Here is a 22,469-nt window from a genome sequence, read left to right as displayed (position 1 = left end):
ATCCTCAAGTAAACCTGCCTAAAACATACTCCGCACATTAATCTCCGTTTCGACGGAGATGATTTTGGTGTATTCGCCCTGATAACTAAGATTACGACGAACACACAGAAACGTCTTTATCATTTTATATATTATATAGATATAGAATATAGATAAGGGAAGCAGAGGAGATGACAGACAAGTAAAATGAAATGCATGTGAGATTTGAACCTTGGATGCTAACGTCCTAAAATGGTGGGAATGCTAAAAGGAAAGACTCTCATCTGATAACTTCAAGAAAAGTAGGCACATGGCCTGTTACCATGGCTGTATTGTCTCTACCTGTACATTGTGTTAACAATGCATTGTAGATTTGCTTCTCAATTCACAGTTAAGTTGTTATTCTTCTTTCATATGATTACAGTGCAGCTTTACAACATTAAAATGAGTTCCCTTCCAGGGAACTACAATGCAGGAGGAGGCCATTAAGCCCATCAAGCATGCACAATGGTTGCCAACCTGTTATTCTTTGTCCACGCTCTATCCTTTTTAAATGCTAAGCATTCAAGTAAGGAAGAAGAAAGGACCATTTTTAAAGTGTTTGCTATGATTTGGTGGTGGTTCCAACCACCAACCTCCCAGACTCAGAGCGGACAGATGCTCTAACCATTACACCACCAAGTCTGGTTAATGGTTATGTCCTTCATTTTCTTCTTTAATAGCTGCTGGTCCGTGCCGGGGCCAAACTGAACGTGCAGGACAAGGATGGTGACTCACCACTACACGAGGCACTGCGCCATCACACATTATCACAGCTGCGACAGCTGCAAGTCATACAGGAGGTGGGGAAGGCTGACACCCTGTCATCCTCTACATCTGTGTCTCCGGCACGTCGAACCTCTGAGCCTTCCAAAAACACGGTGAGTGCTTTCGTCTCTTTTGGAGGTAGTGACCCATCATGTTGCTTTTTAAAGACCTTATCCAAATTCCTGTCAAATTGCTCCCTCGAGTCACTCCATTCTTTTCTCACTTCATCCAGTGTGATAGGATCACTTTGTCCTAGGTTCTATCCCTTAAATCTGAATATAAAAGTGCCATTGTGAAGCTGTGCTCGTTGGGGTGCTGTGTTGAGGAGAATGTTGCTCTTTTTGAGGTGTTAAGCCAGCTTTGTGGTTTGAAGTGATGGTATTTGTTTGACCCCTTGGTATTTTTTCCACGTTATTCCACCGACTATCTTGGCATTCATTGTCCTTATTATAGGTATGGAAAAACAGGATTTGTACACTAAATGGAGGACAAACTGGATTGATATTGGAATATACAACCTTGTTTGTCCCTATGGTAGAACTTAGTTCCTCTCGTCAGACGTTGAAGCATTTATTAATTTAACATGATCATGGAGAAAAGAGGCATTTAAGCAACACAATAGCAAACAACACACTTCGTCCTCTTTTCTAATGTTACATGGATCTGAGTCTTACTTATACTCGACAGAAATGGGGAGGGGTAAGATTGGGGGAAGACATCTGGTGATACTCAAGAGATAAGATACTGCAGTGGCCAGCTTTTGAATGAATGGGGTAGGTGAGTACTCGAGGCCATCTGTCAGTGGTCATTCAGAGGTCAACTTAAACACAATAGCTGGAAATGAACTTTACGACCAAAAGGATGATAACGGTTCAAAAGGAGACATGGACACTTTACACATTCCAGTGACACCAGACTCCAGATTCAAAGGGTGCAGCTAGATTATGGGGCACAAACAAAGTATTATTTAATATTTGAGGATCCCTTAATATTGAATGAATATATATATATATATATATATATATATATATATATATATATATATATATATATAATGTTTTGTTTTTTAAATAAGCTCAAGAGAATATTGAAAATTCGATTCAAGTGTATGTATATTTATGAAGATTATTTGGAAGCCCAGGCTGCTTGGGGAAAGGGATTCTGATGTTTAATCGCAGCCTGGTAACCTTCCAATACAGTAAAGAAATATATGGCTGTTTTAAAAGACAAATGGATACATATATTGAAAACAGACACCAACTCATAAAGTAGATAAATCTAATAATCTTGTTACATTTGAATGAGACATTTCCCATGAAAGGGTTTCATGAATGCAATGTGTGATATGTGCTAAAAATTCACCCAAGCACCCAATTTTCATTCATACACTTCCTTGAATTCCCTTTATATGCAGTCAAGTTTGGGGCCGTGAGGTTTCATGGTTTTGGAGTTATGGAGGGGAAGAACACACACACACACACACACACACACACACACACACACACACACACACACACACACACACACACACACACACACACACACACACACACACACACACACACACACACACACACTGACTGACACAATGACATTTACAATTATACAAGGTAATGGTTCCTCCACACGTTTTATCTTGGAGATCACGTGGGTACTTATGGGTGCTGAAGATCATGTTAAGGAAATCAAGTTCCCTGATATTATATCTACTGCCGATGCTCAGCGACCTGCTTATCTATTTCCTTTTCTGTTTCTCCCTCGCTCCCTTCCCATTCCAAATAAAAAGTTGCTCATGGGCCTTGGCACGCAAGGTACAGAGAAAAAAAATTCCGCTTCCATCGCGTGCTTCTTATCCACCAATGGGGCCGACCTCTCGCTACGCAACAAGAAGGGTCAGTCACCCATAGACCTCTGCCCAGATCCGAACCTCTCCAAAGCACTTACCAAATGTCATCGTGAGAAGAACAGGCAAGTAACAGACCCATGACCTGCAGCCTTTTGGGGTGGGTTGGGGGAGTGTAGTGTGTACCGGAAAAACAAATCACTGCATGTAGCTTTGTTTAATGATTACCGTGTGATGATTTACCTTTGTTTAGTGATTACCGTGTGGTGATTTACCTTTGTTTAGTGATTACCGTGTGATGATTTACCTTTGTTTAGTGATTACCGTGTGGTGATTTCCCTTTGTTTAGTGATTACCGTGTGGTGATTTCCCTTTGTTTAGTGATTACCGTGTGGTGATTTACCTTTGTTTAGTGATTACCGTGTGATGATTTACCTTTGTTTAGTGATTGCAGTGTGGTGATTTCCCTTTATTTAATGATTACCATGTTGTGATTTCCCTTTGTTTAATGATTACCGTGTTATGATTTCCCTTTGTTTAATGATTACCATGTGGTGATTTCCCTTTGTTTAATGATTACCGTGTGGTGATTTCCCTTTGTTTAATGATTACCGTGTTGTGATTTCCCTTTGTTTAATGATTACAGTGTTGTGATTTCCCTTTGTTTAATGATCACCGTGTTGTGATTTCCCTTTGTTTAATGATTACCGTGTGGTGATTTCCCTTTGTTTAATGATCACCGTGTGGTGATTTCCCTTTGTTTAATGATTACCGTGTGGTGATTTCCCTTTGTTTAATGATTACCGTGTTGTGATTTCCCTTTGTTTAATGATTACAGTGTTGTGATTTCCCTTTGTTTAATGATCACCGTGTTGTGATTTCCCTTTGTTTAATGATCACCGTGTTGTGATTTCCCTTTGTTTAATGATTACAGTGTTGTGATTTCCCTTTGTTTAATGATCACCGTGTTGTGATTTCCCTTTGTTTAATGATCACCGTGTTGTGATTTCCCTTTGTTTAATGATCACCGTGTGGTGATTTCCCTTTGTTTAATGATCACCGTGTGGTGATTTCCCTTTGTTTAATGATCACCATGTGGTGATTTCCCTTTGTTTAATGATTACCGTGTTGTGATTTCCCTTTGTTTAATGATCACTGTGTGGTGATTTCCCTTTGTTTAATGATTACCGTGTGGTGATTTCCCTTTGTTCAATGATTACCGTGTTGTGATTTCCCTTTGTTTAATGATTACAGTGTTGTGATTTCCCTTTGTTTAATGATTACCATGTGGTGATTTCCCTTTGTTTAATGATCACCATGTGGTGATTTCCCTTTGTTTAATGATTACCGTGTGGTGATTTCCCTTTGTTTAATGATCACCTTGTTGTGATTTCCCTTTGTTTAATGATCACCGTGTGGTGATTTCCCTTTGTTTAATGATCACCGTGTGGTGATTTCCCTTTGTTTACTGATCACCGTGTGGTGATTTCCCTTTGTTTAATGATTACAGTGTGATTATTTCCCTTTGTTTAATGATTACCGTGTGGTGATTTCCCTTTGTTTAATGATTACCGTGTGGTGATTTCCCTTTGTTTAATGATCACCGTGTGGTGATTTCCCTTTGTTTAATGATTACAGTGTGATTATTTCCCTTTGTTTAATGATCACCGTGTGGTGATTTCCCTTTGTTTAATGATCACCGTGTGGTGATTTCCCTTTGTTTAATGATTACAGTGTGATTATTTCCCTTTGTTTAATGATTACCGTGTGGTGATTTACCTTTGTTTAGTGATTACCGTGTGGTGATTTCCCTTTGTTTAATGATCACCGTGTGGTGATTTCCCTTTGTTTAGTGATTACCGTGTGGTGATTTACCTTTGTTTAGTGATTACCGTGTGGTGATTTCCCTTTGTTTAATGATCACCGTGTGGTGATTTACCTTTGTTTAGTGATTACCGTGTGGTGATTTCCCTTTGTTTAGTGATTACCGTGTGGTGATTTACCTTTGTTTAGTGATTACCGTGTGGTGATTTCCCTTTGTTTAATGATCACCGTGTGGTGATTTCCTTTTGTTTACTGATCACCGTGTGGTGATTTCCCTTTGTTTAATGATCACCGTGTGGTGATTTCCTTTTGTTTACTGATCACCGTGTGGTGATTTCCCTTTGTTTAATGATTACAGTGTGATTATTTCCCTTTGTTTAATGATCACCGTGTGGTGATTTCCCTTTGTTTAATGATTACAGTGTGATTATTTCCCTTTGTTTAATGATTACCGTGTGGTGATTTACCTTTGTTTAATGATTACCGTGTGGTGATTTACCTTTGTTTCGTGATTACCGTGTGGTGATTTCCCTTTGTTTAATGATCACCGTGTGGTGATTTCCCTTTGTTTAATGATTACAGTGTGATTATTTCCCTTTGTTTAATGATTACCGTGTGGTGATTTACCTTTGTTTAGTGATTACCGTGTGGTGATTTACCGTTGTTTAGTGATTACCGTGTGGTGATTTACCTTTGTTTAGTGATTACCGTGTGGTGATTACCCTTTGTTTAATGATTACCGTGTGGTGATTACCCTTTGTTTAATGATTACCGTGTGGTGATTTACCTTTGTTTAGTGATTACCGTGTGGTGATTTACCTTTGTTTAGTGATTACCGTGTGGTGATTTCCCTTTGTTTAATGATTACCGTGTGGTGATTTCCCTTTGTTTAATGATTACCGTGTGGTGATTTACCTTTGTTTAGTGATTACCGTGTGGTGATTTACCTTTGTTTAGTGATTACCGTGTGGTGATTTACCTTTGTTTGGTGATTACCGTGTGGTGATTTCCCTTTGTTTAATGATCACCGTGTGGTGATTTACCGTTGTTTAGTGATTACCGTGTGGTGATTTCCCTTTGTTTAATGATCACCGTGTGGTGATTTACCTTTGTTTAATGATTACCGTGTGGTGATTTCCCTTTGTTTAATGATCACCGTGTGGTGATTTACCTTTGTTTAGTGATTACCGTGTGGTGATTTACCTTTGTTTAGTGATTACCGTGTGGTGATTTACCTTTGTTTAATGATCACCGTGTGGTGATTTACCTTTGTTTAGTGATTACCGTGTGGTGATTTACCTTTGTTTAGTGATTACCGTGTGGTGATTACCCTTTGTTTAATGATTACCGTGTGGTGATTTCCCTTTGTTTAATGATTACCGTGTGGTGATTTACCTTTGTTTAGTGATTACCGTGTGGTGATTTCCCTTTGTTTAATGATCACCGTGTGGTGATTTCCCTTTGTTTAGTGATTACCGTGTGGTGATTTACCTTTGTTTAGTGATTACCGTGTGGTGATTACCCTTTGTTTAATGATTACCGTGTGGTGATTTCCCTTTGTTTAATGATTACCGTGTGGTGATTTACCTTTGTTTAGTGATTACCGTGTGATGCCACAGTTTCACACTGCATCTTGTAATCTCCTTGAGGTGATAAGTTAACCTTGATCACTCGTTATCTCCATTGGATGGTGAAAATAAACCCTGCTGGTTGCAGCACAGTTATCTTCAAGTAAAAACAGGAACTAATTTTGTTGTGAATATTTTGTGATTACATTTGACGTCACCATATCGAGTAAAATGTTAAATCGTTCATTCTTTCTGTGGCTGCACTTTGTGTCATTGGTGAACAAAAAGATAAACATTTTGTTGATATTTACTGTTGATTTCCTCTCCTCAGTCCTCAGGCGACCCTTCGGAGTCCATCAACAGGAGTGAGCGAGTCTGATTCGCTGAAGGAGTGCATGGTGTGCTCAGACACGAAACGTGATACCCTGTTTGGTCCGTGTGGACACGTGGCCACCTGTTCTTTGTGCTCCCCGCGTGTGAAGAAGTGTCTTGTGTGCAAGGAGCCGGTACAGTCTCGTACGAAGGTATGCAAACTTGTACTCGTCTGCTCAACACGAAGCCGCCATTACCGTCAAAAATTGCTCATTCTAATGTGCGTTTCAGATCAAATCTAAATCTACGTTTTGAGCCTTCACCTGTTTTCATGGAGAAAATATGGAGCAGTATGATCTGCTCCATGTTTTCATTTTAAATTGAATGGATTCCTTTTTGTGAATGGCGATTCAGGCCAAATGTGTTGTGCGCACACAGAGATCAGATCGTTTCAGTGTAGTTCAAGATGAATTTTGCAGGATGGTTTGCGGGAGGCAGGTGAAGCAATTGGGAGGGAGGACATGAGATAGCTAAAAGGACAGATGATGGTCCGGTTGTGTTGATCTGCTGTCATCAGTTTTGCCGACAGCGATTTGGAGAGCGGATTTGAGTTTTTTTTGTACACCTTGTCGAGGCTCGTGTGAGAGCTAACACAACGCACAGCAAGGGGGGCATGAGATAAGAGGGGAGGGAGTGGGAAGGACAAAACAGTGGGGAACAGAGACATTCGGAGATCGGTGGAAGGGAGAGGGATGGGGTGAAGAACATGGGGAATAGAAGATGGACATTACAGGGACTTTCAGGAAGGAAAGCAGGGAATTTGAAGGAGGTGGGCTTGGGTGGATTATCGGGGGTAGAAAAGATCGAGGATTTGGATGGGGGAAGATAAGAGGTGGTGGTGAACAGCTGTTTTGAAGGCCTGGAGGGAAGAATGGGAATGAATAGAGTGAGGGAGTTTATTCCAAAGGCAGGAAAAAAGAGGAATGAAAGAGTGAAGTTGAGCAGTGATTCGTGATTTTGGTAGTTTTACCAGAAGGGGGTTGTTGGCGGACCTTGAGCGCCCTGCGGAAATGTGGTGGGGACAAATCGCAGAGAGAGCTGGGGGGGGGGCGAGGCTGAAGAGGAGACGGTAGAAGACAGAAAGACCACCGACCAACCTGCGTTGATTGAGTGAGAGGCCCAAAGACTCAGCCTCATTGCGGGAGATGCCAATGATCCGAAATGCCCTGGTTTCCACAGCGTGAAGCTGAGAAAGGTGAGAGGCAGGAGCACCAGCCCAGAGGGGAGAGCAGTACTCCATCAGGCTGCGGACAAAAGCTTTGTAAGTGGTCAGGAGCACAAGTGGGCCGAAGAAGGACTTTGCACGACGGAGGATTCCCAGTCGGCGACTGGCTTTGGAGGCGAGGTTTGAAATGTGGCTTTCCCAGGAAAGGTCATGGCAGATAGTGAGTCCCAGAAGCTTGTTTGTTTTTGTGACCGCCGGAACCCTTGTTCATCGTATTTCACCGGCTTTGTGGCATACCTTATTGCTTCTGCCATGTTCTCTGAAGTTGCCTCATCTGTGATACCCCTCCGCCCAACTATGTTGTTTGCCATTGTCCTCTGCCCATCAGATTGAAGAATGTGTCGTTTGTTCGGATAAAAGGGCAGCCGTCCTTTTTCAGCCGTGTGGCCACATGTGCGCCTGTGAAAGTAAGAGATCATGGAGCGCGCACACACACACACACACACACACACACACACACACACACACACACACACACACACACACACACACACACACACACACACACACCATGAGAGCTTCTCCACTTTGTTCCAACCTGGAGGAGGGTGTCTGCATGTTTTTATCTATTTGGATTGTTCTATTTGTCGTCATCTTAACACCATTCAACTCTTCTTTATACATCTTCTCGGTTTCAAAGTTTAACTTTATCTCAACAATTGGAGATTCAGAACAATGGTGAAAGCAAAATGAATTTCCCTTTGTGCACATTCGCCATTTAAACTTAAGAGCCTCTGTTTCCCTTGACAGATTGTGCCAGCTTGATGAAGAGATGTGTGCAGTGTCGAACTACGGTCGAGCAGCGTGTCTCGTTCTCCACGTGCTGCAGGATGAAGGACAGTCTCGACGAGGATCCGTATGGTTAGTAATGGTCATGTCATTGCGCTAGGTCCATAGGGATATTCACCAACCTACCCAGGCTCCGTCTATCTTTTCTCCACGAATATCTACGGACATGCGATGCCTTGGTTTTGATACATATTCTGGGCTTGTAAAAGAGAAAGGAGAGGGAGAGTTCAACGGGAAATAAACTGATGGCTGGACAATGGCTCGACACAATAAGCAAGGGAATGGATAAACAGGAAAAGAGAGAGGGGATGAAACAGAAACCTGGAGGGAAGAGGGTTGGGTTCAGGAGTGTCAATTACGATAGAAAATATATTGGGTGGTAAATCGGGGAAAAGACAAGATAGTTGTGCACTGCCAACTCGCATCCCTGGTGGGATGAGTGGGATGGGACATCTTCAGAAAGGCAGTTCCATAAGGGGAAAAAGGAACAAGTGGAGGTGTGCAGTCAGCCTGGATTGTGTGAGTGTAATCAGGTGGCAGAAGAACGCGTGCATCCACGAGCTGCTGGGTCGGAGGGCAAAGAGAGGGCAAAGGGAGTTGGCCTGTAGGAGAGACAGTAAAATCAGCAGGGCTAAGACCTGTCTAGGATGCGAGACCAACAGGCCTTGTGCTTCTCGTCCTCATTTTGAGAAAGTGTGTGTGTGTGTGTGTGTGTGTGTGTGTGTGTGTGTGTGTGTGTGTGTGTGTGTGTGTGTGTGTGTGTGTGTGTGTGTGTGTGTGTGTGTGTATGTGTGTGTGGTGTGATCGAGAAAGATAGAGAGTTATATATAGTTCGATAGATATGTAGCATTGATGGGTTGACTGACTGGATGCAACTGAAGTTGTGGATCTATTGATGTAGGTAATCTACTGATGTGTATCCATGGCCAAGGTTGTGGATCCGTCGTTTGGAGAGGTTCTTGGCTGAATGGATTGAAACCTCGAGGAAGAACGGTGTGTGTGTTTTTGGATTTTTTTATATCGTTCTTTTGATTCATATGCTGATATAATGATAAGCGAGTTATCTCTGTGTGCCAAAATTGTTTCTTTCCAGTTAAACACAGTATTTTGCTGCAATTTTTAAAATGACTTCCCGAAACCCATATGTGCTGCCCTCTTGCAGCATGATTGTGAAACAGTGGTGCCATTACAATCAGCTGATTGGTTGATCATCAGCCTTTTCACAATAAGCTGATCAGTTGATTATTATCCTCATTACAATCAGCTGATGGGTTGATCATTGGCCTCATTATAATCAGCTGATCGGTTGATCATTATCCTCATTACAATCAGCTGATGGGTTGATCATTATCCTCATTATAATCAGCTGATGGGTTGATCATTGGCCTCATTATAATCAGCTGATGGGTTGATCATTGGCATCATTATAATCAGCTGATCGGTTGATCATTATCCTCATTACAATCAGCTGACTGGTTGATCATTATCCTCATTACAATCAGCTGATCGGTTGATCATTATCCTCATTGCAATCAGCTGATCGGTTGATCATTATCCTCTTTACAATCAGCTGATCGGTTGATCATTATCCTCATTACAATCAGCTGACTGGTTGATCATTATCCTCATTACAATCAGCTGATCGGTTGATCGTTATCCTCATTACAATCAGCTGATCGGTTGATCATTATCCTCATTACAATCAGCTGATCGGTTGATCATTATCCTCATTACAATCAGTTGACTGGTTGATCATTATCCTCATTACAATCAGCTGATCGGTTGATCATTATCCTCATTACAATCAGCTGACTGGTTGATCATTATCCTCATTACAATCAGCTAATTGGTTGATCATTAACCTCATTGCAATCAGCTGATCGGCTGATGCACCCACTCTTCCCACGCTGTCACCGCATCACCTCCAACATCTCATTTCTAAACATTTTTCTTCACAATTGAGGTATGTTACACATACCAGGGCATCAGGGGATGCAGCAGAACTGTTTAGTGTAGATATATAAAAATAATATTAAACAGAATAGAAATACAAAGGTTTTCTTTTGAGAGTGCCACAAAAGCAAGTTGTTTTTTTTCTTCTCATTATCCCGCCCCCCGGAGGGAGGGAGCGGGATATTGTAATCGTCCGGTTTGTTTGTCTGTTAGCAACTTTACGGCAAAACGGCTTTAGCAAACACTATCAAATTTAATCCACAGGTGGGCAACGAACCTTGGACGACCCCATCAACTTTTGGGTCCAATTGGATCAAAGGTCAAGGTCAAGGTCACGAAAAGATCAAAATCGTTTTTCGCTCATAACTTCGTCAAAAATGATCTGATTTACTTCAAACTAAGCTTATAGTGAACCTTATTCTATTTGTCGCTTATAATCCTACCCATTCCTATAGTGAAAAATGCATATTTGTGATAAATGGGTGGGATGTTTGTTGTGCCTGGTTTTATAAATGTTTCACCAGAATTTTGATAAGTTACGTATACCAGGACATCATGATTATATTGTTATATTTTCTTCCACATGACATCAAGTCTGATAATCCAAATGATTTTTCATTATATAATTCGTTATCTGCCAATAATTTATCATCTGTGAGTACGTAGGAAGAAAGTGATAGATGTGGGACATACTCCCTCCCAAAGGGAAAAGTTTCTGACCATCCTCCCCTTCTCCCTCCTCCCAATTTTACATGTAAGTGAATGGCAGGGGTGGGTGGGGGGAGGGGAGGGGGTGGGAGGGGGGTGGAAAAGACCATTTGACCATCGTCCCAAAATATTAGCCCTATTCCTCCCCTTCTTAGCATCTTATCAGCTTGGCATCTGAAGCTGATGTGAAAAGCTTTCTGACCATCCACACCCTATTTCTCCCCATAGCTCTAATAGACAAGACATGGTTGCAAGATAGATTCAAAGTGTGGACACAATTTATGTTGATCCCCAAATTGTTGTGGCCATTTCCAATGTATGAGTTCACCTTGTCAACTGTTGAGACCCTTGAGAAGAAGTTTAATCAACATACTTGAAAATGGCTTGGGCTTCCTCCAGGATTAGCAACACATGTGTTGCACTTCAAGAAGGCGATGGTAGTACTCCCAATAAAATCCTTGACAGAGGAATTTAAGGTGGGTAAATGTTCTTGGGATGAATTCATCCGTAAAGCACAACAGAGAATAATAACCGGCTATAAATGGAGTGCCCACAACGCAGTCGAAAGCTCTCGAAACTCCCTGAAGACAAGAGAGATTATCAAAGCTGTTCAAGCTGATCGGGAATGTCTGGGACTGATCGAGTCTGTCTGTGTGTGTTTGGTGGTCAAAAGCAAGTAACCGTCAACGAACGAACTTAACGCTTGAGGAAGTTCTTAAACAAGGAAACTACAAATGGCTCTTTCAGGCTGTCCAATTGAGCCAGCAGGGGCAAGTGGACAACCTGCGAGGACTGTTTACAAAAAGGTCCCGAACAAGGAATGACTTGTGACACATGTCACCTCTGTGAATTAGTTTCCTCAATCGGTCCATTTACAATCAACTACCCACAGGGGCCAATCTCGTTCGTTGGGAAGTAAATTGTGACGCTCAATGTAAACTTTGTGGTGGCTATGAAACGTTGGAGCATATTCTGTCTGCATGTAAGTTTGCCCGAGCAAAAGGTCGTTATACTTGGAGGCATAATGAGGTGCTCAAATGTATCACAAGAGCCATAGATTGAGTAAAATGTACCCACAATTACACTCCTATCCCAGTCAAGGAAAATGTGAATTACTGCAATTTCGTTAAAGCAGGTTTTTCAAAGAAAACAATGGAAAATAAAAGCATCCACAAAGATCAACCTCGTCGGACAGTGTTCCGTGATGTGAATTATTGAAAGATGTGTGCTGATCGACCCGGCATGAATAAATTTCCTGGGATTATCGCTGAGACGAGTCAAAGAGCAGGTATTGTCCTTCGACCAGAGTCGAGCAGGTGCATCGTAATGATTGAGTATAACGGTACCATCTGAGTCTCGGATGTCGGAAGCTGGTGAAGTTAAAAGAGCTAAATATGAGTGGCTAATGACCAAGATGCACGAAGAAGGATATGCTGCTGACTTCTTGAATGTGGAAATTGGAGTAAGAGGATTACTTGGTCAGTCAGCTTATTCCATTGTAAAAAAAATCTCAGCCCGACAAGTAGAGACAGAATGCAAATTTTGAAGGAGTAGTCATTGGTTGCTGAAGGTGACAGCATGGCTCTGGTTTAAAAGAGAAGACTGACTGGTCATCAGGAAAACACCTGTCTGATAACCAAGCTTTCTTGACTTGATTAGAACATGGCTCATTCCTTTTTTGAAGCGTGGCCCACCCCCGAGTGGAAAGAAGTCAAGGGCCAAAACACTCTTCAATGGGGGGGATGTTTGTCTGAAGACTTCCCGTCAGTGTATGCTCCCAGTGGAGTTTTGACTTTTTTTCCCATTTTATTGACATTGTATCATCTTATCATCTTCACATGTCTTACCATCTTTACATTAATTAATTATAAGGACCTATGGTCTCTCTGGTCATTGAACTCCAAAGGGAGAGCCTATAAATGTTTGATTGTTTTGTACTTTATCGAAGTGTTTTATTCTCTCATACGGCTTTCATCACCATTGACAATGTTCATCAATATTACGTTCGGGTTTGTTTCTTGAGTTGAACATCTTTGTTGAGCAGAGAAGAAATGATAAACCTCTTGCAACACTGGTCTGAGCTCCTCCTGAGACACATGTCATTCTGAGATTTGTTGTCAATTATTTTTCCGTTGATTATTTGGCAACCATCAAAGTTTTCTGTCCATTCAAGCGTGCTTATATTTTGTCCATCCAAATTTAAATTTGTATTTAAATTTATTCGCTGATTTGTTTTATTTACTTTTGTTTCGGTTACTTCTTCAGCAAGGTTTATTTGATATTTTTCATATTCGGTATGTATTTCCATTTAAATACCAAGGTTGTGTTTTTTTTTTTCATCCCCCGTTGGACTTAGTCCAAAACAGGAGCTTATGTTATTGGTCTTGATTTTTGTGTCCGTGCATGTGTACGTGTGTGCGTCCGCAACCATATCTCGGACATGTATGGACTGACTGATTTACTTGGCATAAAGACAACACGTGATGGTTTTCATATGTGCGCCATTTTTTTCGACATTAGATCCAAGATGGCCGACTGGCAGCTATTTTGGTTGACAACCCCCCCCCCAGTGTCGAACACGTCAACCATTTCTCAGCCATGCGTTTACCGATGTTGTTCAAACTTAGCACACAGATAAAGAATGATGGCTTACATAAGCTTGTCGTTTTTTTTTCTGTGATCAGATCCAAGAAGGTTGATTGGTGGCCATTTTCGTTAAAAAAAAGTGTCAAACATCTCAACCATTTCTCGGACATGCAGACATGCATTTACCGATGTTTAAACTTGGCACACAGATAATGAATGATGGCTTACATAGGCGCATCACTTTTTTTGACATCGCATCCAAGACTGGCAGCCATTTTAGTTGGAGATTAAAAAAAAAACCTCCTGATGTTGAACACGTCCTCAACCATTTCTCAGACAAGCATTTACCGATGTTGTTCAAACTTGCTGCACAGATCATGAATGATGCCTTATATACACACGTCACTTTTTTTTTTTCGAGATGAGGTCCAAGATGGCCGTCTGGTGGCCATTTTGTTACTTAAATGTGTCTCCAACCATTTCTCAGACATGCATGGTCCGATTTTGTTCAAACTTGGCACAAGCACAGTACATGATGGCATACACGTGCATCTCACTTTTTGTTTTGTGATCTGATCAAAGATGGTAGACGTGGCCATTTTAGTTGTACATAAATATGGGCCAGCCCTTAAACTCTGTACAGTAAAATTACTAAAACAATGGGGGCTGTGACATTTTATATCTTTTTTACTTGTTTGCACTCCTCTGTCTGGTTATTGCTTGGTTCAAATCATTTATATACCAGTAAAAATAAGGACGTCGGTAGTCCGCTAAAATACCCCCAACCCATTTTTTTTTCTTTTTCTTCACACTTATTGTAAATCTTGACACATGTCAATAAGGAAGGAAGGGCATCAATTCCGTTTTCTAAAATGTATCTTTTATCATCATCATGCACATCCAGAGCCTTTTCATTCACTTGTTCAGAGTACAGTTGATGATTATAAATTCTTGGAGTCTGAATTTTTCCATACAGTACTCTTCTTTCTTGAAAACTAAAGTTATAATAATAATCAAAATTTATAGTCTTTGATTACATTCTTCTTTATCCCTTTCAATTATTATCACAACTACAAGCACCAACCTTTGAAGAATCATATTTATAAACATAAGCCTTCGCCCTCACTCCTACAAATTTACTCATGATTGCTCCACCCAAGTCATCTTTAAATTTTTCCAATTACTTTTTTTTTGTCGAGAATAGACTCCTCTCATTTTTATAATTGCTTGTGTCATAAATGTTGCTTTGCTTTCATATCCTCATAAATGTCTGGTTTTAATTTCCAATATAAAACTGTCTGTTTCCAAATAGAGATCATCTCTTTCATCGTATTTCTTCTTTAAGTTCTTAAAGAAATCGTCATGCGTGAGTGACTTTGACAAGTCAAGTATTGAAGTTCCTATTAAAATGGGTTTATCCATCGCGGTGCTTTCCTTCTCCATGTGAATAGCATTAAAGTTCTCTAAAAAGATTTCCACACATTTAAAGCTGGGTTTATTAAATTTTTTGTCTGTTCCGAAGATGTAGTAAATCTTATGTTTTGCCTATTTCTTACATTTTCCATCATCTTACCAAATACAGCATTATTCATTATTCATTAGCTTATAGAAGTCTTTCTCAAAATCAGTGCGAGCAACCGTTCGCATCCTGGTATTGTCATCAATCTATTTTTCTCAACTAATGACTTTGATTGAACTTTAAAATCCCATGAATTTTCTTGATCCTTAAACCAGCCGATAGATATAGTCTCAAGTTTTGTTGATATAGTAGATAATTAGCCCTGTCCCCCATGCAGTGGTGTCTGTCTGTCTGTCCAGGTCATAAGTTATTTTTATTTTTTTTACCATTTGAGCTTTTGTCATCAAATTTTCAACAAAGCTTTATTATGAGAATATGGAGAAGACAAATTAATAATTTGGTCAAAAGGAGAAAGGTCAACATCAGATATAATTGTCAATTTTCATCCAATTGACCTAAAATTTTAAGATTTTGCATATTGGGTCACATAATTGATTCACCAATCAAAAGCCTGACGCCAATTGCGAGCCCGTTCCCCCGTGCCAGCGTGAGACTTGGATTTGCAATGTCTGTCCTGGCCGTAACTTTTCTACCATTTGAGCTTTTATCATCAAATTATCAACAAAGCTCTATTATGAGAATATGGAGAAGACAAATTAATAATTTGGTCAATACGTTAAAGGTCAATGTCACAAAATCATCAATTTTCATCCAGTTGACTTAAAATTTAAGAATTTGCATATTGCGTCACTGGATTGGTTCACCAATCAAAAGCTAGAAGCTGATTGTTTTTTTGATCAAAAATGCAAAGGTCAAGGCTGCATAACATCATCAATTTTGTCCAATTTACTTGAAATTTGAGCAGGGTTTGCATATTGGATCAATGAAGCCTCTTGCTTTTGATGTAAAAAGGTCAAGGTCGCCTAAAATCGTCAATCTTTTTGTATTATTACCCTCGTCAGTTGTGTCCGTTTGTCTGTCCACACAGAACGTGAGTATGGTGTTTCTCTCGAAACACTTGTCGGATTGACACAAAATTTTCACCATTGGAGCGACTACTCATGTAGAATGTTTTGATGATTATGACATCACAAGACATGTGGTGTGGCAGCCATGTTGGAAAAAAGGAAAAACTTTGAATCTCTGTATCTTTGAAACCGCACCATGGTAAAAATTGAAACTTGGCACACGACAAGTACTCCTCATGGGGAATATGTGATTTTTTTGTATGATGTCATTGGTGTTGCATTTAGGTCTGTTTGCCCACACAGAACTTTCGTGTTTTTCTCCACAACTGCTTGTCAGATTGAGACGAAATTTTCACGATAGGTTTCATTACACATGTAGAATGTTTTAATAATTATGATGTCATAGGTCACGTGGTGTGGCAGCCATATTGGAGAAATGGAAAAACTTTGGACCTCTGTATCTCTGAAACTGCATCAAGGAAAAAATTGAAACTTGGTACATAGCAAGTACTCTTCATGGGGAATGTGTGAATTTTTTTTTTTGACATCATAGGTGCCCTCATTATGATGTCATCATTGCATATGTAGAACGCCACATACAATCAGTATGAAGATTTTTGAGGTTCATCGAGGGATAAAATGGTCCACAGAAAAAAAAAAATCATGTCATCGGTCATGTGATTCGGCAGCCAGATTGTTTTTTGTTTTTTTAAAAAATAACCTCTGCAATGGCTGAAAAGATCAAAGTGAAACTTTACATATATGACCACCTATCCATGAGGAACAAAAGGGTCACACATGTGACGTCATAGGTCACATGGTTTGGCAGCCATATTGGATTTACCATAAAAACTATAAAAATACACTCAAAAGAAGTCCTGGCAAGGGTTTGCAATCTCCGATTGCTCTTTTTCTTGTTGATTTTTTTGTTTGTTTGTTTGAATAAGGTTCACCTGGTTGCACCTGGATGGGTTTGAGGGTAGAGTTGCAGCATCTGAAAACCAAATCCTATCCAGGTTGGTCCTGAAGACTTCATATATATATTTTTTTGTTTGGTTTTTGCTTGTTTGGTTCCTTCTAATAACTCCAATGCAGTGCTGTACCTACAGTACTTGGTCTTCCCTACATTATTTGATCTTCCCGACAGTACTTGGTCGTCCATTTGATTTTAATTTAATTTATTTATATTCTGAATTAAACTGAATAATAATTTAATAAACGTCATGGGTCAGGGTCAAGTGTCCGATCAAAGTGGGATGTCTTGGAATCCAACCATCACTGCCAGCAATTTTAAAGTGGCATATCGAGTTATGTATATTATTAATTACGTAACACCAGTACACAAACACCACACAAAATACACGATAAAACTACACAAAAGAAGTCCTGGCGAGGGTCTGCAATCTCTTAATGCTCTTTGTCTTGTTCCCTTCGCCACCGAAAGTAGAAGGTTATGGTTTCACCCGTCTGTCTGTCTTTTTGTTTGTATGCAGGATATCACAAAAAGTTATGGACGGATTCAGATGAAATTTTGTGGACAGTTTGGGTGTATGACAAGGACAAAACTGATTCGATTTTGGTGAAGATCCATGTCCGGATCCAACTACGAGAATGAAGTGATTCTTCACCATTGAAAGATTGGGCTAAACTAATATATAGCACGATACCTCCAAAAGTTGTGAACGGATTCGGATGAAACTTGGTGGACATATTGTGTGTGACCACGACAAATTGATTCGATTTTGGTGAAGATTCGGATCTGGATACGAGAATTATTTTATTCCTAAAGTGATTCTTCACCATTGAGAGATAGGGCCAAAACCGATACAATATTTCAAAAATGCATTGGGCCCAAAATGTTCTCGTGGATCAGGCATTACGTGGTGGAGGTGTGCCCTCTACCAAGTGCCCTTCAAGTTTGTTTGTGTGTTTGTCTGTCCTCACAGAACTGTCGTGTTTTTCTCCACAACTGCTTGTCGGATTGAGACAATTTTCACCATTGGTGCAACTACTCATATAGAATGTTTTAATGATAATTATGACATCATAGGTCACGTGGTGTGGCAGCCATGTTGGACAAACGGATAAACTTTGGACCTCTGCCTGTCTGAAACCGCACCAAGGAAAAAGTTGAAACTTGGCATACGGCAAGTACTCCTCATGAGGAATGTGAAGTTTTGATGACGTCATAGGTGCTTTCGTTATGACGTCAAAATTGCATATGTAGAATGCTACATATGATCAGTACAAAAATTTTTGAGGGTCATCTGGGGATAAAATGGTCCACAGACAACAATTTGATGACTTTTATCGGTCACGTGATTTGGTAGCCATATTGTTTAAAAAAAACAACCTTCAAACACCTTCTCTGAAATTGCTGAACAGATCGAGGCGAAACTTTACAGGTATGACTGCCTAACCCTGAGGAACAAAAGGTTCACACATATGACATCATCGGTCACATGTTTTGGCAGATTTACACTAAAACCGATAAAAATCTTCTCCAGAATGGATGGACAAATCGAGGGGAAACTTCACACAAATGTTCCCCAAGCCATGGGTGTACAAGTTTGTTGGGGAACTAGAAGGGCACTCAGTAGAGCGCACACCTCCGCCACGTAATGCCTGATCCACGAGAACATATCGGGCCCATTACATTTTTTGAAATATCATGCTATACATAACTACATCATTTTTGATCCGATCTCTCAATGGTGAAGAATCACTGAAAAAATTAAATAATTCTCGTCTTCAGATCTGGATTCTGATCTTCACCAAAATCTAACCAGTTCGTCCTTGTCACTCACCCAACCTGTCCACAAAATTTCATCCAGATCCATCCACAACTTTTTGAGATATCCTGCACAGACAAACAAACAGACAGACAGAAAGGGGTGAAAACATCCTTCACCTTCGGTGGCAGAGGTAATAATTGATAGGTCACATGGTTTGGCAGCCATATTGGAGTGAAGAAAAATATTTAATAATGTTTTTTTCTGAAACCCTTTAATCCATCGACATGGAACTTCACATTTATGATCTAGTTGTGATGAGAAATACATGTTTTAAATTTCAACTTGATCAGTCGCATGGTCTGGCAGCCAGAATTATTTAAATTTTTGATGTGGGTTCTTTTAAAAAAAATTTTTTGAATAAGGCTCACTTGGCTGTGCCTGGATGGGTTTGAGTGGGCATGATGGGTGTGTGTGACAAAGTTGAATTGATCTGATTGTGGTGAAGATCCGGATCGAGATACTAGAACTGAAGTGATTCTTCACCATCGAGAGATGGGGCCAAACTGATATATAGCATCACATCTCAAAAATGTATTTGGTTTGATACGTTCTTGTGGATCAGGCATTATGTGGTGGAAGTTATGCGCTCTACCGAGTGCTCTTCTAATTTAAAACCGTTTCTTACGGGGCCCGAGCCCCGCTACACATGCTGGATTGCATTGTCCAACCCACAGGTCACATGGGGAGCTTGCAGCCACTGCAGCGGGACAAAGACAACACCAACATGAACGCAGACATCCAGAAACTGCAGCAACAGCTTCAAGACATAAAGGAGCAAGTACGTAGTGGGTTGTCCGGCGTTTTTATTTGTCCGGTGGAGATTTTAAAAGAGGTGAAAATTCTCTTTGCAATGACTGCGATTGGAGGCGGGGGATGGGAGGGGGTGGGTAGGACGGGGGGGGGGGTTGGAAATGTACTGATTTTAAAAAAGGAATGTGCAGATGAATGAGGCCATAACCATTAAGGAACTTCATGGTTTTATTGATACATAAGATCCTTTTATTGTGCATTGGTATCCTGGCTACATTCCAAATTTCACTGGATCACAGGCAGAGGAGCCACTCCCTGGTGATGATGCAACGACAACCCCGAATTTAATCAGTCACATGTGCACTCGTTATGCAGTACAGCATTCTTACTCACAATGCACGATAATCAAAGTACTTGTGATTCTCATCCTGCCCTGATATTCAGAAGAGCTTGAGGGTTAGAGGGCATGTCCTATCATAGATGCATCAAGATCATAAAAAGGTCAGGACAAGTTCAAAATGAAAACAAACTGAACATCACAAAAAGCTCCATCCCAAGGAGCTACAATATTGGCCTTTGCATTGATCGCCTTTTTCCAAATTATGGTGAGAGTTCCGTGCTGTAGCTGCAACACCCATCGAAGTCACCACCTTGTTTTTGCATTGCACCATCCCTGCACCGCCCCACAGACGATGTGCCCGGTTTGTTTGGACCGGCTGAAAAACATGATTTTCCTTTGCGGACACGGCACTTGCCAGCTGTGTGGAGATCGTATGAGCGAGTGTCCAATATGCCGCAAGTCTATTGAGCGACGCGTGCTGCTGTATTGAGAACGTGCAACGTACTCTCTAAAACCATGTGGTTGAGGGAACTTTGAAGCACATTTTGGACTTGCTCTGCCTGGCTGCATTCCTGCCATTAACCCTTTCGGATTTAACCAGGTGGGATTGGTGAAATGGGTGTGATTTGAAATGGTGGTGGAGTGGGTGGGGTTTCAAATGGTGGTAGAGTGGGCAGGGTTTCAAATGGTGGTAGAGTGGGCAGGGTTTGAAATGGTGGTGCAGTGGGTGGGGGTCTGTGGGTGTGGTCTGAAATGGTGGTGGAGTGGGTGGGGTTTGAAGTGGCGGTGGAGTGGGCGGGGTTTGAAGTGGCGATGGGTGGGGTTTGAAATTATGGTGGAGTGGGTGAGGTTTGAAGTGGAGTGGGTGGGGTTTGAAGTGGAGTGGGTGGGGGTCTGATATGGTGGTGCAGTGGGTGGGGGTCTGATATGGTGGTGCAGTGGGTAGGGTTGCAAATGGTGGTGCAGTGGGTGGGGTTTCAAACGGGGGTGGAGTGGGTGGGGTTTGAAATGGCGGTGGAGTGGGCGGGATCTGAAGTGGAGTGGATGGGGTTTGAAGTGGCGGTTGAGTGGGTGGGGTTTGAAGTGACGGTGGAGTGGGCGGGGTTTGAAGTGGAGGTGGAGTGGGCGGGGTTTGAAGTGGTGATGGGTGGAGTGGGTGGAATGGGTGGGGTTTAAATGATGGTGGAGTGGGTGGGGTTTGAAGTGGAGTGGGTGGGGTTTGAAGTGGTGATGGGTGGAATGGGTGGGGTTTTAAATGATGGTGGAGTGGGTGGGGTTTGAAGTGGAGTGGGTGGGGTTTGAAGTGGAGTGGGTGGGGTTTGAAGTGGAGTGGGTGGGGTTTGATATGATGGTCGAGCTCTGTAGTACCTTGATATATGTTATGTAAATGCATCTGTTAGTGATGTAGATAAAGTGTTTTACTTGGACATTAAATGGAAAATGCCTGGTTATTTGTTTTGGGGAAACTTTAGCAACTTTGTAACAGAAGATTCTCACCTATTTGTGATACTGACCTTCATTTAAAATGCTTCTGTATCAGTTATGCTGTGTTGGTATAAATTTTCTCTATCTACCCTTCCGCTAGGATCAAGCCATTAATGGATGATACCACATTGTAGGGACTGTTGTTTGGCCATTATGCATCCCAACAACGTGCAAGTTTCCTTAACCCATCCGTTTGTGTGCATGAGATTTAGGTGTGCATCAAAAGGGCTTCGAGATATGCACACTACACCGTCTAGCCTGGGTTTGAATCCCGACCCAGCTATAAAGTGTCATCCTGGTGTTTCATAGGCAGAGTGATTAATCAATGTGTCTGCCGTCCCTCGGATGTACATTAAACCAAGCTGTCAGGATAGATTTATGTTGGCCAGCCAGTCAGTATTTACATCCAAAAAAAATAAAAAATAAAACAAGGAACAAGAGAGGGCGTCTTTAACCTGAGACAAGTCATTGAAAAATACCTAGAAGTTCAAAAATCTGTGCACGTGTGCTTTATAGATTCTGAGAAGGCATTTGATAGAGTTTACCATCAGAAAATAATGGAGTGTTTGGACAAACTGGAAATTAAAAGAAATGATAAAAGGATAATTCAGAACCTGTACTGTAATCGATCAGCAGTGTTGAGACTTGATAATGGTTTGTCAGATAGCTTCCCAATCAAAAGAGGAGTGCCCCAGGGATGTTACATCCCCAAAACCTTTTAACCTGTACACTGAGGCTATCTTCAGAGACATAGAAGATCTACTGGGTTGCAATATTGGTGGATTGAATTTAACAACTTGAGATACATACACAGATGACACTGTATTGATGGCAGAGTCAGACAAGACACAGCAGGAAATTGTAAATGAAGTGAAAGTAAGGAGTGAGGAATATGGATTAAGACTGAATGTGAAGAAGACCAAGACAATGGTAATAAGTGGAGACCTAACCCCAGGAG

At 41.0% G+C, this 22,469-nt stretch overlaps 2 protein-coding genes across 4 annotated transcripts in view; one reads left to right on the top strand and one right to left on the bottom strand.

The window, feature by feature from the left end:
- MIB1 (MIB E3 ubiquitin protein ligase 1) overlaps positions 1 to 22,124 on the top strand; it is a 231,431-nt gene extending 209,307 nt beyond the window's left edge. For both annotated transcript variants that reach the window (XM_085893862.1, XM_085893861.1), the window contains exons 15-21: positions 702 to 899; positions 2,573 to 2,754; positions 6,353 to 6,545; positions 7,947 to 8,025; positions 8,369 to 8,479; positions 19,611 to 19,714; positions 20,376 to 22,124. In XM_085893862.1, the coding sequence (XP_085749988.1) occupies positions 702 to 899; positions 2,573 to 2,754; positions 6,353 to 6,545; positions 7,947 to 8,025; positions 8,369 to 8,479; positions 19,611 to 19,714; positions 20,376 to 20,516 (1,008 nt within the window). In that variant the 3' untranslated portion in view covers positions 20,517 to 22,124. The remainder of the gene's footprint in view (positions 1 to 701; positions 900 to 2,572; positions 2,755 to 6,352; positions 6,546 to 7,946; positions 8,026 to 8,368; positions 8,480 to 19,610; positions 19,715 to 20,375) is intronic.
- Positions 1 to 22,469, bottom strand: part of LOC147019407 (uncharacterized) — a 520,827-nt gene that overhangs the window by 493,549 nt on the left and 4,809 nt on the right. The window lies entirely within an intron of this gene.

This window comes from Eptatretus burgeri, chromosome 9 (assembly GCF_056783735.1).
Source record: "Eptatretus burgeri isolate ZD-2024b chromosome 9, Ebu_testis_v1, whole genome shotgun sequence".
Lineage (NCBI taxonomy): Eukaryota > Metazoa > Chordata > Myxini > Myxiniformes > Myxinidae > Eptatretus > Eptatretus burgeri.
Note: the sequence above shows the minus strand (reverse complement) of the source record. Positions and strands in the feature narration are given on the sequence as shown.